The 18,460-nt window shown below is 38.6% G+C and overlaps 2 protein-coding genes across 11 annotated transcripts in view; both read right to left on the bottom strand.

The window, feature by feature from the left end:
- Positions 1-1,316: 1,316 nt before the first annotated feature.
- On the bottom strand, positions 1,317-12,105 carry LOC139981627 (NFATC2-interacting protein-like). Of its 6 annotated transcripts, none has more exons than XR_011797898.1 (9): positions 11,892-12,105; positions 11,041-11,203; positions 9,734-9,863; positions 8,571-8,687; positions 7,769-7,967; positions 7,189-7,333; positions 6,204-6,334; positions 3,596-4,828; positions 1,317-3,504 (listed from the first exon to the last, which is right to left on the bottom strand). XR_011797898.1 is itself a non-coding variant. In XM_071994156.1 (8 exons), exons 1-8 carry the CDS (start codon positions 11,913-11,915, stop codon positions 4,667-4,669), a joined length of 1,071 nt encoding a protein of 356 aa, XP_071850257.1. In that variant the 5' UTR covers positions 11,916-12,105; the 3' UTR covers positions 3,528-4,666. The 6 variants fall into 6 exon arrangements, 3 of the variants coding, with proteins under 3 accessions (XP_071850257.1, XP_071850259.1, XP_071850258.1); XR_011797899.1 differs by having other exon boundaries at positions 1,317-3,474; XR_011797900.1 differs by lacking the exon at positions 1,317-3,504 and having other exon boundaries at positions 3,531-3,655; positions 3,748-4,828.
- A 1,049-nt stretch (positions 12,106-13,154) lies between these two features.
- The window catches only part of LOC139981632 (CDP-diacylglycerol--inositol 3-phosphatidyltransferase-like), a 23,612-nt gene continuing 18,306 nt past the window's right edge, over positions 13,155-18,460 (bottom strand). For 4 of the 5 annotated variants that reach the window (XM_071994168.1, XM_071994163.1, XM_071994166.1 and 1 more), the window contains exons 4-7: positions 17,445-17,526; positions 16,285-16,366; positions 15,130-15,304; positions 13,155-14,079 (exon numbers count right to left, since the gene is read on the bottom strand). In XM_071994168.1, the coding sequence (XP_071850269.1) occupies positions 15,144-15,304; positions 16,285-16,366; positions 17,445-17,526 (325 nt within the window). In that variant the 3' untranslated portion in view covers positions 13,155-14,079; positions 15,130-15,143. Of the gene's footprint in view, positions 14,123-15,129; positions 15,305-16,284; positions 16,367-17,444; positions 17,527-18,460 lie in introns of all 5 variants that reach the window. The other variant, XM_071994164.1, reaches the window with a different exon arrangement.

The raw sequence follows: 18,460 nt of genomic DNA, 5'->3' as shown, positions 1-18,460 counted from the left end.
ATAGTATATACTCCGAAATAAAATAAAACTGTTAGCAAACTGCTTATCCACTAGAGAGCCTGTTTAGGAGAATGTGTAAAAGTAAGTTGGCCTGACAGATGGAAGGGTTGGGGTTCAGTATGCTAAACTTGCTCCTCTTCTAGCTCAAAATCTAAACGGTCATGATATAGAAATTTGCAAGTGCCATGACAGGCCAATATCTCAACTATCATGTGGTGGGTAGGATATGCCAGTTGAAAACTGTTATCTATGCTTTGTCGGTTCTTGAAAGTGACGAGTTTAGTGTTTAGAGTTATGCTGTATTGGCCCCAAATATGCTAGATATTCAAATATGGTCACCGTTGGTCAAAATTCTTAAACTGATCATTATTACAAACCTTCGAGGAAATTTTCCTCACTCTAGGACATTCAGTCATCTTGTGTGTTCCTTAAAAAAATGTCTGAGAACAATTTGAAGAGTAAAGACCTGCAGGAAAGTACTTTTCGAAAACTTATTAATAACTATTAAAACTGATTAATTGTAGCGCGACATCTTCATGCTTACGGGAACGGAAGGAAGTGGGTCTGACTTGACTTTGATTTGAGGTGGTAAATAAAATCACATCAAATTTATTCCCCCCAAATTGGGTTCTCTTTACATTCTACACCATGGGTTATTTTAAACATACATTATGATCACTTTTTCCACCCCTATACTTATAAGGCTACTATATAATTGACTATGATTGAAAGTCACCAAATTAAATAGCCTCCCTAAACGTATATTGTTTAATACGAAGTTTGCAGCGTTGTATGATCGTACCCCTTAGCGTTCAAAAGTAGCTTAAACAGATAATCGATCAAAGCCTTTTTTTCGGGAGACTTCAGAAGGGTTAAATAGGGCAATCATGAAGCGAAAAGAATTGATGGTTGCAATAAAATACATCATGACCTTAACGACCGTCTGGAAAAATTAAACGCTGGTCGGGAATTTTTAATGATATGGTGACTATAGTATAATAGATCATTGCCCGTTATGAAAATTATACCTGTTTAATATTGCACTCCGACCCACCCCCCCCCCCCTCTTAATTTTTACTTCCTTTTCATCTATGCAAGTTCCTTTTTTTCAAAACCGGGAAAGGTTGCGCGGGGATTAAATGCAACCCCTACCCCCCCCCCCCCCTCCACACACACACACATGGTAAAAATTATAAACAACGGCGCCAGTATTGTTAGTCAAGTAGGGAACCGCACTTGATTTTCGTGTGATAAACTACTTAATTTGATCTTCTGTAAAAAAAATTAAAAGAAACATGAAACATAAGATAACACAATTTTCTGGTCATAACAATTTTATTTACAGATAGACTGATCAGAATATACGATTTTATTTTGTTTTTCTTTAGCTTTTTGTTGTTTTCTTTAATCATGTAATATAAACAATGGTATGAATAATTAAAATAAATACAACGCACGTACCTTCGGTTGACTTAGCTAGATTTGGAAGATTCCTTCCTATACGTCTGATGGAAGATTCCTTCCTATACGTCTGATGTAAGATAACATTCTGTCGTCCGTGTAACGAGTACATTGTTATCACGGACGTACTGAAGTATATAGAGACCCCACTAGTTGACATACCGATATGCAATAAGTCTGTGTCTACAACTAACATGCATGGACTTACATATAATTGCACATACTTGTGTATACTTGTGTGCACTAATATATCAGCACTTCCAATTAAACACTTCAATGCATGAAGTACCCCCATTTCCACTGAATACATTGTATGTGCACCAACTTGTATCCAGGTTCCATGTTTAGCACTCATCAATAACTGTAGGCATTTACTTGGCACTCACAATTAAATACTTTAATGCATGAAGTACCCCCATTTCCACTGAATACATGGCACTTACTTGTATCAACTTTGCATGTTTAGCAATCATCAATAACTGTAGGCAATTTACTTGGTCCTTACAATTAAACACTTCAATGTTACCCACGTTTCCACTGAATGCACGGTACGCATTTACTCGTATCCAGGGTGCATGTTTAGCACTTATCAATAACTGTAGGCATTTATTTGGCACTTACAATTAAACAGTTCAATGCATGAAGTCCCCACATTACCACTGAATACATGGTACACATTTGCTCGTACCCATGTTGCATGTTTAGCAATCATCAATAACTGTAGGCATTTACTTCATGTCATGTGCACTAACATATTGGCAGTTTCTTGTATGAATTCTCACTTGCAAGCACCTCACATACCCTCCTTCCCAGTCACTCACATGCAATTGACTTCTATACATCTAGAACACACGTGATTGCATGTTTTGAATTACTCACATGCACAGGTACGGTAATCAGAAATGTGTACTTGAATGTTTCTATGTACAAGCCCTGATTAATTTAAACCTGACACTGCTGACAATACTTGTTATTGTTACGCTGCTAAAACAACCAAAATCAAAACACAAAATTGCCACCAAAAGCTGCATTTTAGACCTTCCTTTCTTACTGGCCATACATTTGCATCCTACTCAACTACACACAGTAGCATATCCAGGTGCAAACAACCATACACACGTTTTGGAAGTGGTTCTTGCTATCCTTTCAGATCATACTGAAAGAATTGCCTCTTCCCCTGAGAAATCAATAGAATTCAATTATATCGAGAAAAAAATATACTAAGAAATTAATTGACGTGTGTTTCAGCTAATCTGAAGCTTCTAAATAGTACAGTAATAAAATCAGTTATTTCGAGATTGTTGAGAAAACTATTGACGATTTGTGAAAATTATTTTATTTCGAGATTATATGAAATGTTGGTGTGATACATAACAGCATTGTTATAGTAACAGTAGCTTTCCCTTCCTTTCCGTTTTCTATTTTGTAAAACAATGGTTCTGATTTTCATCCATCACCCCTCCCCACTCACCCACCCCTCAAACAATGGTGAATTCTGATACATACTTTTCCATGTATAAGAATTCCGGAAAAAAATTAAATACAAAAATTTATATCAAAAGTATTAATTACAATGATATTCAATATTACAACCTAGAGAGTTCTACCAACTGTGGTTGCCCTAGCAGTAAAGAGACTGTTGACGGAAGAGACTTGATGCAAAAGACACAGCAGCTTGGAGATTCTTTAATCCCTTCTCTTCCAACATCTGTTCATGCCGGCATAATTGCAGTGAACAAAAGATTTATTTTGAAGAGCTCTTTATTTACCCTGCGATATTACAGAATGCATCACAAAACTTCTCAAAGTATGACATGTTGGTTAGTTCTTGGTGAGTGTCACCAATTTACCCTTCAAAATGGCCTGAGAGAGGAGTACTCTACTCTTGAGCAATAGCAAAAGCAGGTGCAGTTTCCCCTGTAACTAATAAAATCAGGTGCCATGTTCCTGTACCTAACAAAAGCAGGTGCTCTGTTCCTGTACCTACCAGGTGTAGATGCTATGTTCCTGTACCTACCAGGAGCAGATACTATGTTCCTGTACCTTCCAGGAGCAGATGTTATATTCTTGTACCAACCACAAACATATGCTAGTTCCCTGTTCCCAACCAATAGCAGATGATATGTTCCTGTACCTACCAGGAGCAGATGCTATGTTCCTGTACCTACCAGGAGCAGATGCTATGTTCCTGTACCTTCCAGGAGCAGATGTTATATTCTTTTACCAACCACAAACATATGCTAGTTCCCTGTTCCGAAACCAATAGCAGATGCAATGTTCCTGTACCTACCAGGAGCAGATGCTATGTTCCTGTACCTACCAGGAGCAGATGCTATGTTCCTGTACCTACCAAGAGCAGATACTATTTTCCTGTAAATACCAATAGCAGATGCTATGTTCCTGTACCTTCCAGGAGCAGATGCTATGTTCCTGTACCTACCAAGAGCAGATACTATTTTCCTGTACCTACCAGGAGCAGATGCTATGTTCCTGTACCTACCAAGAGCAGATACTATTTTCCTGTAAATACCAATAGCAGATGCTATGTTCCTGTACCTACCAGGAGCAGATACTATTTCCTGTAAATACCAATAGCAGATGCTATGTTCCTGTACCTACCAGGAGCAGATACGATGTTCCTGTACCTACCAGAAGCAGATGCTATGTTCCTGTACCTACCAAGAGCAGATACTATTTTCCTGTAAATACCAAGAGCAGATGTTATGTTCCTGTAAATACCAGGAGCAGATGCTATATTCCTGTTAATACCAAGAGCAGATGCTATGTTCCTGTACCTACCAGGAGCAGATGCTATGTTCCTTCACAGATGTTTTCATACTTCTGATCCCCCATATTCAATGTGGAAACAATTCCCATCTGGGCTATCTTGCATGGTTTGTTTGTTTATCACCTAATAAACCTCTAGATGATGAGAGATCTCTACAAACTGTCAAGACTTGTGCAAAACTTATGTCAAGTGATGCAAACTATTCCATATCAGACTTCCATAAATATCTTTTCAAGATGCATCGAAAGATGCTCCCTCTGACAAAAGGGAACAAAAAGGAGCATGGATGAGGTGGGTAAATTTCGGCTAAACTAGGAAAAGTGAAGGATGAGAGATCCTGAATAGTTATGTCGTTATGAAATGGTACGACGGACCTCTGCCCTGGTGCCTCGTAATCATGATGACACAGGGTCGTCGTCATCGCCTGGTGACGTCGATGGTAGCCTGTTCTTCCATGTCTAGGCTCTCTGGAGTATCCATCGGCGATACTCCCTCCCCGTCAAACCAAAACTTCAACTCCTCCAGTGGCGTGGACAAGAACTTGCTGTAAGCCTCCAGCGCCCTCTTAAACATTTCGTCCTGCGAACGTAAGCGAAACGATGAGATGTGAGCCAAGATTAAAAGGGGGATACCCTGCCGTCCTACATTCTTATTCTCATTGGGTGAGTTAAGATATCATGTAGCATTTGCACTTAAGCCAATTTAGGTTAAATGAAAGTTTTAGCTTGTGCTGATCTCTAACCATACGGCTAAACTACGGTTTAAAGTTAATGCCAGTATTCACTTTAAGATCCGGACATGCTAGTCCAGAGAAATGAGGATATAATGATGCTCGAAAGAAAGGTTTGGAAAGACAAACCTGAGATGACTGATACGTCTTTACATCATCGGGTAACAATATGACAGATATTAATTCAACGTTTATCTTTTAGTCATAACTTCACTTTGATCACCTTCAATTCCAGGGAATAATTTAGAGCTTAAGATTTTGGATAATGGCTGATTTGAGAAGTGTAGTTGACATCACTTTCCCACGAAAGAGGAAAATAATAAGGTTCCATTGACAGAAAGACTGTATGGACGTTTACATCTGGGTAGCAATTTGGCAATCTTTCGTATCAACTTGGGAATCTTGTGTGGCAATTGAGCAATCGTATCCATAGCAATTTAGGCATCTCTTCAGTAATTTGTTTTATTTTGCTGGGGTTTCTTTATATTTCATTTTAAAAATTTCGTTATCTTGTGTAGCAATTTGTGTATCTTGCAGAGCAGTTTGCTATGCTCTAGCTGGTAAGTTACTCAAAGGAATGAGATTTCAGGGATACAGAAGAATGAATGACTGTTCTCCTACCACCAGCAATGAACAAACATGACATAGGATCAAATGGAGCTTTGAGCTAAAATATAGTGGGAAATTTAATTTTGGTATGAATGAATAAAAAATTCACAACGCAGACTAGATCGGAAAAACAAAGTTCTCTGGCAAGCGACAAAATTTCAAACTAATCATAAGAACATCAGAACAACAGATCTTGAAAAAGATCTGTCTTTCAAATCTGTCTGTCAGTTTTGTCTTTCAGTGAACTCATTTCAACTTTTCAAGAATGAACTAAAGGTGTTGTTATCTGGTAAAAAAAAAATATTAAACCTTTTCCAACCATTCAAATTTTACAATAATTGTGTCATCTCTAGCTATTAAACCTCGCCCTCTGCCCTTCCCTCACATCCTTTCACATCTCACGTACAGTCACTCAGTATTCCCAAACCCTGTGCAAACAACAGAGAACTAACCTCTTAAGATGCCATTCCTCCCCAGTGCCCCCACCCCCATCAGCCTCTAACTAATAAACTGTTTCTTGTTTTCTCTAATATGGAGCTTTTTTTTTCTCTAATTTTTTCTCTCTAAAATCTCTAATGTTTTCTCTAAATGTGGAGCTTTACTGAGGGTACTCACTTTGGGAAGTTTGAAATTAAAGACGGATTTTTTCTCCTCTCCCTGAAATTTGATGTCAACTTTGTCTTCGTCTGGAATGAGATCCGAGATGTCCTCGAGCGGAACGCTGGACGGATCGATGACTACGCAGTCTGTAAAGATCATGGACGTACACAGAACATAAACAAAGTGCTTATGGGGTAAGGGAGGGGGGGTTTGGTGGGTGGGAATGGAGGGAGGGAAGAGGAAGTGGTACTAACAAGTGAATTATCTTCCTTTTACAATTGCCTCATCACAGCTAACTATTGTTGAGTTTTGACACTGCCTCTGATGACCACAACTCCCTCCACACTTTGACTTCAAACTCTCTTGGAACACCGCCTCCTTCCTGTCTCATCCAGGACAACCATTCAGCCTAGATCGAACCAGATCTTCTTCATTTCCTTGTTCTCTCCCTCTCTCCTCCCAAGATAACAAAACTACACCAGATACTTGGAGAATGACAACATTATTTACAATACTAATTCTCTGAGGACGTGCATCTCCAAAATAGCTACGACGCTTTCACTGACCCGGCAAAAGCACACACCAATGTTTACTTCTATATGTATAGGGTGTAAATATTGGCAAAAGGTCTAATGACTTTGTCAAAATATATAGGAAGCTGAGACACTGAATTGAGATCAGTGTTTCATGATATAATATATAATCTAATCTTGAAATATGTAATATATAATATTGTAATATATATTAATATAATACACAATATTATAATGTTGTAATATATACTATTGTAATATATATTAATATAATACACAATATTATAATGTTGTAATATATACTATTGTAATATATATTAATATAATACACAATATTATAATGTTGTAATATATATTGTAATATATAATATTATTATAATAATCTTTTTCACCAGCAGATGGTCTTGAGACAATGGACGCAACTGATTATTGGTCAGACACCACTAGACAAACATATACGCAATTACCTAATATATCTGTTACTTTTAATTGTAACGAGGCAGGTGTTTCCCCTTCGTTCAGCTGTTCAGCATTACAAGTCAGGGATAACTTATTAACGTCAACATCATCTTCTGCTGCCAGAGAGAGGATGATTTTGATCAAAGGTTCATCCTAAAAATCAAGAGAGGTGGAGAGAGAGAGAGGTGGAGAGAGAGAGAGAGAGAGAGAGAAATTCTGTGAATCACGTCTTCCATCAGGGGTTTGAGATAACTGAAAGCACCCATGGCATAAGACAATTACCTAATCTCTCATTTACCGGTACCCATTACTACTGTCAATGTGTGATGTCGTAGTGCGACTAGGTCAGAGGTGCAATTTTTTTCTTAGCCGTTTGGAGAAGTTATTTCATCAGAAGCATCTTCATCACATGTCCCAATGATGATGATGCTCAGGTTTAACTTATCCTCTGAAGCAAAAAGAAGAGAGAGGGTCACATCAATCCCTGATGTGAGACAATCACTACCACGACAATTCTAGCTACTCCATGTTCAAAGTTTCTGACCGTTTTAATTAGCCGATGGAACCATGAATTAGTCCGACACTCACCATGCCGAGTGTGAACCTCTTCAGTCCATGTTTTGTCCGGACTTTCACCGCCATCTCTCTCCTATTTTGTGCAATCTCAAAGGAATTGTCCAGGTCGACGTCGAACGATTGACTTTGGTCCGAGCAGCCCGAAGTCGGCGTTGACTTCTGTTGGATATCTTGCATAGACACAGCATTATGGTATGCCTTGTCTAAATTCCTGTGTGGAGAAGTCATGATATCACAATGTTAATCTCTGTAAACAAAATTGTTTTATTATTAAATATGCGACTGGAGGGTAAATGCAGAGCCTTTACATGAACAAGTTTCCAGCTGCCATGGTAACCAGAATCTATTGCATCATGGATGTGTTACCATGACAGGGTAAAAACTCATCGCCGATACCAGATGTTAAGTAGAGATCGAATCACAGACAGCGTCGAGGTAACACTTCCAGGATCGGACACAGGTCCGAATGGCATTCACTTAAATGGTACATATCACCACCTCCATATCTGGCACAGACTAGTCCCAGAGCAGACCGACCTCATATTAAAAGCTTCCTTAATAGTCCAGGTATATTCACTGGTGTAAATTTAAGGGATATTTCCAAAGGGCACACATTGTAACACTAATTGAGAAGAGAGAATTATTCTACACTGTGTGTTGAAAACCTCCATCTGAATAGCTTGTCCCTCTTTACAATCAGCCAGATAATAAATCTTAGCTCATTTAAACTGATACAACACATCAAATCCTGTACTGTAGTACACCACGATGACCCAGACCAGAAATAGAAATACGAACAAACCAATCTTCCTACCTGACAGTCTTATCCAGCCGTTTATTTCTGGGCCGTTCCAGTTCTAGAGGAGGCGGCGGTGGTGGTGACGGCGAGGGAAGTTTTGAAGGAGTGGCCTCTGGTGTGCTAACGTGAAGACTATAATAACAACCAACATATATGGTAATTACTGATTCCTCAGAACATCTTACTTGTACAAATGAATAACAAACTGAATAACTGAGTAGATGAATACATGAACAAATTAATGAATGAATAACTGAACAAATGAATAAATGAAAATATTATTAAATGAATAAATGAATATGAGAATAAATTAATAAAATATTCATAACTATTCACTAAATAACGATTTCAGGATTCTTTTACTCTTCTCAGACCTGAGGCAAAAGTATCTAAAGCTTTGCAGTTTTGCAATGAGTTAGGCTAAACTTAGTGTGGCAAATTCTTACAGAATTAATTTCCAAATCCGGCAGGATTTGCAGTACAGTAGTGAATTATCACGTTTCTTCCACAAACTTCCCATATCAAGTAGTGATAGTCGTGTTAGTTTACCGTCTTGTATCAAGGACATCACACAGATCTTTTACAATAGTCAGCCCACAGTAACTAGTGACTTGTCACTGTAGTCACTCCAACGGACCCAAGTGCAGCTCTCACAACTTTGCAAACAGTCACTCCCTGACACCACAGTGTGCCACATCTATGCTTTCCCCCCGGAGGATCCCACTGGGTCGCAGCAATAATCTGGGGCACTCGACTTTGTATGCGAGTTGCCTCACAAGTCCTATAATACATCTACTATAGGTGAAGACAGGCAAATGGGATAACGCATTTCACACAAGGATACAACGCAATGATCCAGCCAGGACTCGAGCCGTTTACCTTAAACGACTAGACCACATGCTCTCCAAGGTTATGCTATATGGATGCGTGAAAAATGTGGAACACAAGTTTATGACCCTGTCACTGTAGATTGATTGAGAACTTTACTGTAAATACGTCTTCTTTCACGTACAATTGAAATAGTCAGACGTACCATTCACTAAAATATGCCACTCTGATTGGGCAATCAACTTTGCTATTTCGGCCAATCTGAAAGGAGCGTTGAGGTCGTCTGCTGGATCGACAGACGTCAATTTTTAAAACTATGTCGACACTGACAAAAAAAACAAGATACTTACATATCTTCTTCATCATCAGGCACAGTCTCTGTATTTCTTGTCTTGGATTTCTTGGACCCGGATGGTTTCCCAGATTTATTGATTCGGGCATTCAGTTTGGCTTGAAACTGCTCAACATTTTCTTCCTCATCTGTAGCATTGACAAAAGACAGAGACAGGGACAAAAGTCAAATTTTGTGTTTTTAAATTAATCATTAGATTTATAAAGGCCCAGACATATGCACCGGTAACGGTGCTCAAGGCCCATCACAATATCGCCCTGGTCAACATAACCTGTCAGACAGAGAGACAATCCTTCCACATGGCAGCGGATAAACAGTGCCCAGCTGACAGTTTATCTCACAGGTCCCCCTCCATTCATATACCTGGGGGAAAAGAGGCGATGGAGATAAAGTGCCTAGCCCAAGGACATAAAGTAGTGATCCAGCCAGAACTCGAACTTGCAATCCTCAGATCAAAAGTCCACTGCCTTAACCACAACACTCTCAATCAATGTGGGGACCCAGTTGTTGTTTGCTTTAAAGCTATTTACGAACAATTTTCTCACCTCCAATTAATCAACTTAAAAAGCAACAGATAATTATAATGTGAGGAAAGTAAAGAAGTTTTTATCAATCCTCATTATGACCGTATGATCAATAATTAAATACAGTCTCAATTTCACAAAAATCACATCATTTTGATTGCATAGTACTAGCTAATTGCTAGAAGTTTCTCAAAAGTACTTTTCTCGAAGGTGCTGGCCCTAAAACATTTATCCCCAGAAAATAAGGACTGCTGGAATAGACCATTTAATGTCTCGGTTGGGGGGAATACTATGAAAGTGGCAAGAAAATGTTAGTTCACATTTGAGGATGAGTGAACATCATCTGACATGGTTCTATCATATTTGGCAGCAATATTGATGAACTTTAAACAACTACACTGTTGGATGGAGGTCTTGGATGCAAAATCTTTCTGCTTCAAATGTAAAAGTTTCTCCACACTGCTTCCAAATTTTATGTTTACAAAGAAACTATGACAAAAACTTAAACAACAACTTCGGAACTGATGGTGCTAAAACGAAAAGCAGAAAAAAAAATAAGAAAAACCGTTGACCCTTGCCATGACTTTTACAACACATGACACAACACTTTTCCTTTTAAACTTTTGCTTCTCCAATTTTGGGAAAGGAGACCCAGGTGGAGAAGGGGAAGCTTGCTTATTCATACTCTCATTAATGGAATCATGCTCTGATGATTACTGGCTTAACTTGCTGATTACTCTCAATGTATGTAAATGGTATCTCATCACTTAATAAAACCTACCTGAATCTCCATTTATTAATGACAGCTGAAAGGGATTTTGACGGATGTTGCTCACTGAATAAATATTGGAAGACTCAAAGTTATCTTGAGGCCTTAGAATTCTCCTCTTTGTGCATGCCTTTTTCTTTTTCTTCACGGTGGGCGGCAATGTAGTACTTTCTTCCTATTGAATGAAATCCGAGAGAAGAAAATCATTGTTCATTGTTACAAGAATACACTCGATAGGATAAATTTGTACAGAGTTAGCCTAGACTTTCTGTTCCGATAGCCTAATCTTAGACTTAGACCTAGGCCTAAGTTTAAAGAAATTGACCTTGTCTAAAATAACCTAGTTAGTTGAAATATGTCAACATTTGTAAACAAAAATTGAGAATATAAGAATATTATCTATACAAATACCCTTAGGCCTAGTTCTTTAATGGGTAAAAAACATCAAAGGACACAAAAACCTAGTCAAATTAAGTCAGACTACAGGTATTTCTGTATTATTATTAACATAGGTCTAGGCCTAGACTAGTTGGCCTACATTAACGTCTAGCTTAGCAACAACACTGAGTGCAATAAGTTTCTTGAGATAAAATTCTGAGATAAAAATAAAAAAATGTATCAATGTATAGAAATTTTTAAAACAAATTGCTATCGAGTTCACCCTCACCACGCTAGATATGCCTATTCCCATGTATCAAACCCTTCACCCTTACTTGGCCTACAAAAACTCGCAGGTCACTGTACGCATTACTAACTAGCCTAACAGTAGCACATAGCAACAATTGCATAGGCTAGGTTATGAGTAGTAAGACCTAACGGTAAAACTAAGAGTAACACTAGAGAGAACGCTGTGTTGGATTTACGTTGAAATTTACCAGGGATGTCATGACGGGAGCCGATTTTCTTAATTTTCAAACTGTTAGATATTCGTGGTTTAGACGTCCAAGTTTGACTGAAATCTTCATATTTCAGTAAATATCATTTATGCATACAAATTCTAAGCAGTGTTTCAAAACAAGTGTTGCAATGGCACAAATCGGCCCCTCATGCCTCGATCGCGCCTACACATTTAAATACGGCTAGGTAACACCGTAGAAATATGTATTCTTATGGCTACAACTGGATATCATCAATGTTGCGGACAGGTACATAGGCTATGTGAACATGAATACGCTAATAATATCGCTTTGTAAATCCAACATAATTTGTGTCGGGATTGTATGAGCATATGACTCTCTGAGGAGTTATTAATACTTTCTTTCCATCTAAATGCATGCAAGAAAAAAGGGGGGAAGGGTGGCGATCACCAATTTGGGCAATACTATCAGTAAAAGTAAAGGCCTCAGGGATGGGGTGCACGGTGTAACAAATTTGAGTTGGGGAGGGCAGACCCATGGGGTCAGAGATTCAGTCACAGATTGAAAACTTAAAATAGGTGCCAAGGGTATAATAAATTGCTCCGATCAGTGAGGTTGCAGTTTCTTTACCAAGCCCAACATTGAAAGGTACACAGTTTCATGTTTGTATAATAATGGAAATGGCTGAGTAATGCATCCCTGTCCACAAGCTTCTAGGTTCCCACTAAAAGGGAAAAAAAGTACAAGTTCTCTGCAAATTACCAAGTTTCTTGCCTTTCCTTGATACATTCTGGCTTACAAAAAAAGTCTTCAAGTTTACTTTGGGTTCATGAACAAAATGACATAAATATGAAAAATACATCCTTTTTTATGGTTTTGCCATTTTTGCAAATGGAAACTTTATTGCCATACAGTGTAGGGTTGCATGTACTACCATTAAACAACAACAAAGTAGTTAACAAACAACAACAAAAAATTGCACATTTCTTACAAATGACATCAAATAATCACAAAAAAAGTACAACATTATCTTCTCTGAATATCCTACCGGAATTCTTCAAATTAATTCCTCATCGCAACATTCTGCATATCGTTCATATGCTATCCAATAATACATTTTTTTCAATCATAACCACAGAAGGTCACAAATACCAGAAATTTTCAGCAGTAGATGCTAGACTTTACATAGCAGTACTTGTGGAAGTAGGGTTGTCGACACGACACCCCATGTAAAATGGTCTAGGAGTGTAAAATTAATATTGGCAAAGAACCATTAGGCTAGCAACCTATCAAACTTTGCCTTTTTCCAAGAGCAATCTTGCCAAAGTTCCTTACTCGTCCTCAAAGACTTGAAGTGGTGGTGTAAGGTAACTTAGCGTGTTCCCTTAAACTTATAGCACAGTCTTATACATAGCATATGTAACAGCTTTTTCAATCCCAATTTTAAATCTACGATGCCTTAATAACGAAAATACAGCCAAACTTGCCACGACGGTGAAACAAGGAAACATCAATCTTATATATTTGGAGACCTTTTTGTAAATTATTTCACCCGTTTGTCCAAAGCTTCGCCACATGCATGACTCCCAACTGTAACAAATATAATTCTTTCTTCAATTGCTGGTTAAAATCTGATCAAACCAATGGTAAAAATCTAAGTAGTAAAAGAACAGAACTAAACCAGAGGGAAAGATCAGCAAGATCGTGGCTACTGCTGTCCTCTTAAAGAACACCCCTATACCATCCAGAGAGGATGTCTCGCCTTATTTAACAAATATATAGTTGCCACCATACTTCAAGATTCATCAGTTTATCAACTCCACTATTTATTTTCCCAATAATTGTATGAAACATTTCAGTTAATAATTGCTGACAAAAACACAGGTTAAAAGCTCTGAATAAACTACGTCTGGAATAAATGATGAAAACTCATGATACAGAAAGGTTTTCTATTTTTCTAGCTGGAACATAGCCTTAAATGAGTCATTTGGTTTTATTATTAAAACAATTATTCCGAATTATTCAACAACTAAATTTTCATGAGTAATGTGACCTCGATACTGGTTGACATTCGACAATGTCTACAATTGTTCGCACTTCCTGTGAAAAGAGGTTCTTTGCTCCCGTGCTGAGTTGCTGGTCCAAAAATTTGTAGCGTTGAAAGCAGACAAGCACACATACAGCTTTCAAAAACCTGCACAAACAGAAAGAGATGACCACAGTTGGGTGAGCAGTCCCTAAATGTTTAAGAATGGAAAAAAAGTAAAAGTCTGTTACAATGCATCCTTTTATGATTGTATTTTGCCTTGCACTGTACGTTTCATCATTCCAAACAGGGCAGGTAATATTGATATGTAATTTCTCTAGGCCTGATGAGAGGTGGGGGGTGGGGGTAGGGGGGGAAGAGGTCAGTAAGAATGAAAGCTTCAGGGAGGAGGTAAACAATGACAATATTGTCACAGAGGTCTGACCTGCTTCTCAACACCACTGTTTGTTTCTCAGTCTGACTCTGAAATCTTTTGTAACTAGAACCACATCACCACATCACCACCCCTCCCCCCCCCCCCCCAGTAAAGAATCTAGTACAGAAAAATTTGTTGCGTACCAAAAATTTACTTTATTCGTAGGTCTTTCCTTACAGAAATCTGCTCATTTTTTAAACAGTGCTGCCTTATCAGCACGATTTTGATGAGTACGATTTCCGTGACCTCACCATTCCTCAAGCGGTTTGAGACAAGTATCACTGGATTTTTTGTGACAACTACAACGCAGACGGCAGGTCCAGTCCCCCACCCCCCCCCCCCCCCGCCAAATGCAAACCATAAGGGCATACACATCAAATACCGCACTAATAGCAATTTTATATTAGAGGTAAGACTTTATGACAAGAAACATGTAGTGTTATTATCAAGACCTACAAAACCTATTTATTTCAACTCTTAACATCATGCTAACAAATTTTTAAAATACAAGAGCATAAAAAAATAGAGCATATAGTAGACTGGTTTCATGGTGCAGATTGTTAAACATGGCAACGGATATATAGCAACGGATATATAGCAATGGAAATATGGATACATGGCAACGGATATCTATGTTCTAAACTACTACGGCATGTACCTTAGTTACTTTAAGATAATCCAATCTGTTTTTATTTTCACGGTGACAAGAAGATCCTGCTGTTAATTACTAAAGGATTAAATCATCATAGCTCGTCGCTAATTTATTATCCGCCAAATCTTACCCCTTGCGAGCCAACTATTTTGATTTCTGTGAAGCAGCCTCTCTTTCAGCCCCGTCTATGATGGCCATGTTTCTGGACGCCACGATCAGATGTACGAGGCTGATCGCTGATTTGGCCAGAGCGATCGGAGCCGTCATGTATGCCAATAATTCAAACATTCCCACAATTCCAAAAACTGTAAGAGAAGACGAGTACGCTTGTCAACACAATAATACTAGTGCGAAAGAAAATTATAATAAATAAATAAAATATTAAATAAGGGGCAGGGGTAAACTTTAACCCAACAGTTACAGTGGTATGTGTGCAAGATTGTCGACACGATACTGGAAGTGCTAAACATTTTGTTTTCCATTAATTTGTAAATAAGGGACAGGGTAAACTTAAAGTCAACAGTTACAGTGATAGGTGAACGTACAGGGCTGCTACCTAACAGTCGTAACTTCAATGCCTTTGAGGTCAAGCTCTTCCATTTCTGTGATGTTCGTACAAACCATAGCCAATGACCAATTGAACACTGAAACAGTGAAACACATCCTATGTGATGCACATATCCTAGATGTTGGAAGGATTTCTAACCATGTTTAACTTCAAGGACTGTGCATTCAACTTTGCAATATATTTATATCTCGTATTGAAATCACTGAAAGACGAAGTGAATAGTTGTTCCTTCCTGGTTCTTTATTCCTTTAATTTTTTTTTTTTTTGCACAACCTCAGATTTAGTTCATGTTTCATTTATGTATGTCAACTTTTAGGTCCCGATTCAGCAGCTATCACCATAGGCAATTCTCCGCCACATGCGTGGTGTACCCCAAGATTCTACAACTCTGACAAAATTCGCAAAAGTCCAAACGCGGAGTCCTCAATCTGTGAACACATGTGAAAGCCAACATCATACCTATTGGATCCTGTCCTGACAGTTAATCCTCTATCTTTCGGTGCTGGTAAGGTTACCTACACTCAGACCCGAATTATACCTGTTTTCTTTTAAAACTAAGTCAGGAAGAAGTTTTTTTTTCTGTTCCTGCTGCAAATTAGTCAGATATATGCAAACACACCATCTTTAACATTTATAGATTGAGAACAGCGCCATCAGATTGTGACAGTGCATGATGCTGGTCTTAAGTTGTACAAAAGATGTAAATAGGACGCTTACTCGGTGGCCCGTCCTGGAAGTACAGGAGATACAGCATTGCGTAGAAGAGCTCGTTCCCGGCACACATGAAGAACAAGAATGGCTGAAAGGAAAGCATAACATTCATCATTCTTCACCGCACAGGGTAAGGATGATGTTTCCATAGCAACAGCAACAGTGATTTCTACATTGATAGACAATAGCTGCTGCCATCAGAGCAGTCTTTTATATTGATTTTAGTTCATCGCTGCCACAACGATACCAAAGGACCATCACAATGAGAAGCAGTGACTTTGACTTGTCACATCTCCTTCCAATTATTGGAGAGTCTCTTCTTTTTGCCTCTTTTTGCATATACACAGCGTGGTGTGGTGTAGCAGTTAGAGCAGGGGTGGGCAACCGCCAGTGATTTTTTTTGCGGCCTGTGAGATATCTCAAGAAAAAGGGAAAAAAATCAAGCTATTTTCCATCATAACAAAAAACGAGCTAGCTGCTTAGAATTTATCGGCACTAATGATGCTGTCAGGTAGGCCTATTTATTCCCATTAATTATCAAATGTACTGTTTTGACATTATGTTTATGTGAATACAGATTAAGTACACACACCTTTTGCTTGAAAATCCTTGGAATCAAAGGTTTGAAATCAACAGCAGGTCGCTGGTTAAGTGCAGCCCAGTCAACTTTTCACCCCTTATATCTGGACCATTCATTCAAAAAAGTTGCCCACCCCTGAGTTAGAGTGTCAGCTCCATAATCATTAGAACCCGGATTAAAAACCTCATCAGGAACCAGATTCTCTTGGCTTATTCAAAATGGCTGCCAGGAAGTGTTATTCTGCGAACCCTTCCATGTATTTGTTATTTTCTGTCAAAGCGGTTTTCAGACATTCATAATGGATCAGGGATTTTGCACTAATGCAAGTGCGAATTTTGATCTTAGCCAGTAGATTTGTTTTTTATGCACTGGCAATTTTTATTAAGGGCCTAAAATTGTGAAAATTGTATGTCTGGAGACATAAATCACAGAATATCTCTCTCTATAATGCTCTTTTTATTACCGATCCCTGAACCATTGTCAAGGGGCAGGCAGACTTTAATAATCGTTCCAGGGGATGGATGCAAACAGGGGCATGACAGAGGGGCGGCGTACAGAGCTTTTAACATCCTCTATTGTACCTTACCCTGGATGTATAGTAGATCCTTAAGACTGGATTCCCAGATGCATCAATGAACTTGTGACTAGTTTGGCCCTGCATGGTGGAGCTGAATGAAGGAAAAGAAAGGCAAAAGAAAGACACTCTAAGTGTAAAAACAAGAATTAAAAAAGATCAATTTGTGTGAAAAGGTTGCAAGGTTGGTCCCAGACACACACACACAACACAATAATACCATGGCTTGGTTAAAAAAAGTTTAAACCAAGCCTTTCATCTCTTCGGCCAATGAGGGACCAAATTCAACAACTGAGAAACAACATTTGAAACAAGCTTATTTCTTGTTCTTTCGATAAAAGTCACATGTATGTATGATTACTTCTAGAATTCCCTCAAAAAATTTGCAGGATTCGACCAAAAATATATATTGAAGAATTTTTCACTGTTCATTTGTGAAATGTGTGTATTTATGCATGTTTATGTACATATTATATTATTTTTGTATTGTACACTAGGAATTTTTTGTCTAGTCCGATTCTGTCAATTCAAAAGTACTAGGAAGCCATCAGAAGCTCATTTGAAACCCTATCCATGCGATGCTTGCAGATGTACACCGGCTTATACCACATACTCTTTTCCATAGTGTTCAGAGAGTTACGAGGGAACCCATTCATGCTCGTGGGAGCGCTCCTTAACATCCCCATGCAATGGACGAGAGTGTACAGTACCTCGGCATCTGACCACCTTCTCAAATACTGAGGGGGGAGGGGAGGGGGGAGGGGGCACCTCATTCATCATCACTGCAGTGCAGCTGTGGTGAACAAAGTTTCATAGAAACGAATGAAACCATCTCTAAATCCCAATTGGCAAAACCAGGAATACCAACAGCACTGTAAAGCAGCAATTTTGAATCGATCAAGAGAATTACGTTCCTGGTCAGAATTTGAACCGGAAACCTAATGATTGTGGGGCGGGAAATTTAACCGCTACACCACGCCTTTACATATCACGGTACATGATTAAAGATGTTAAAATTAAGCGGCCTG

Source organism: Apostichopus japonicus, chromosome 15, assembly GCF_037975245.1.
Source record: "Apostichopus japonicus isolate 1M-3 chromosome 15, ASM3797524v1, whole genome shotgun sequence".
Taxonomy (NCBI): Eukaryota; Metazoa; Echinodermata; class Holothuroidea; order Aspidochirotida; family Stichopodidae; genus Apostichopus; species Apostichopus japonicus.
This window is presented reverse-complemented; position numbering and strand designations above follow the sequence as displayed.

Excerpts from the sequence above, each read along its gene's own strand:
- LOC139981627 (XM_071994156.1), bottom strand. The coding sequence starts at position 11,915 with ATGACATCCCTGGTAAATTTCAAC. Across the intron at positions 7,968-8,570 it reads CGGCTGGATAAGACTGTCAG|GAATTTAGACAAGGCATACC; the intron begins GTAGGAAGATTG and ends TTCTCCACACAG. Across the intron at positions 6,335-7,188 it reads AAAAGTAACAGATATATTAG|ACTGCGTAGTCATCGATCCG; the intron begins GTAATTGCGTAT and ends TGATCTTTACAG.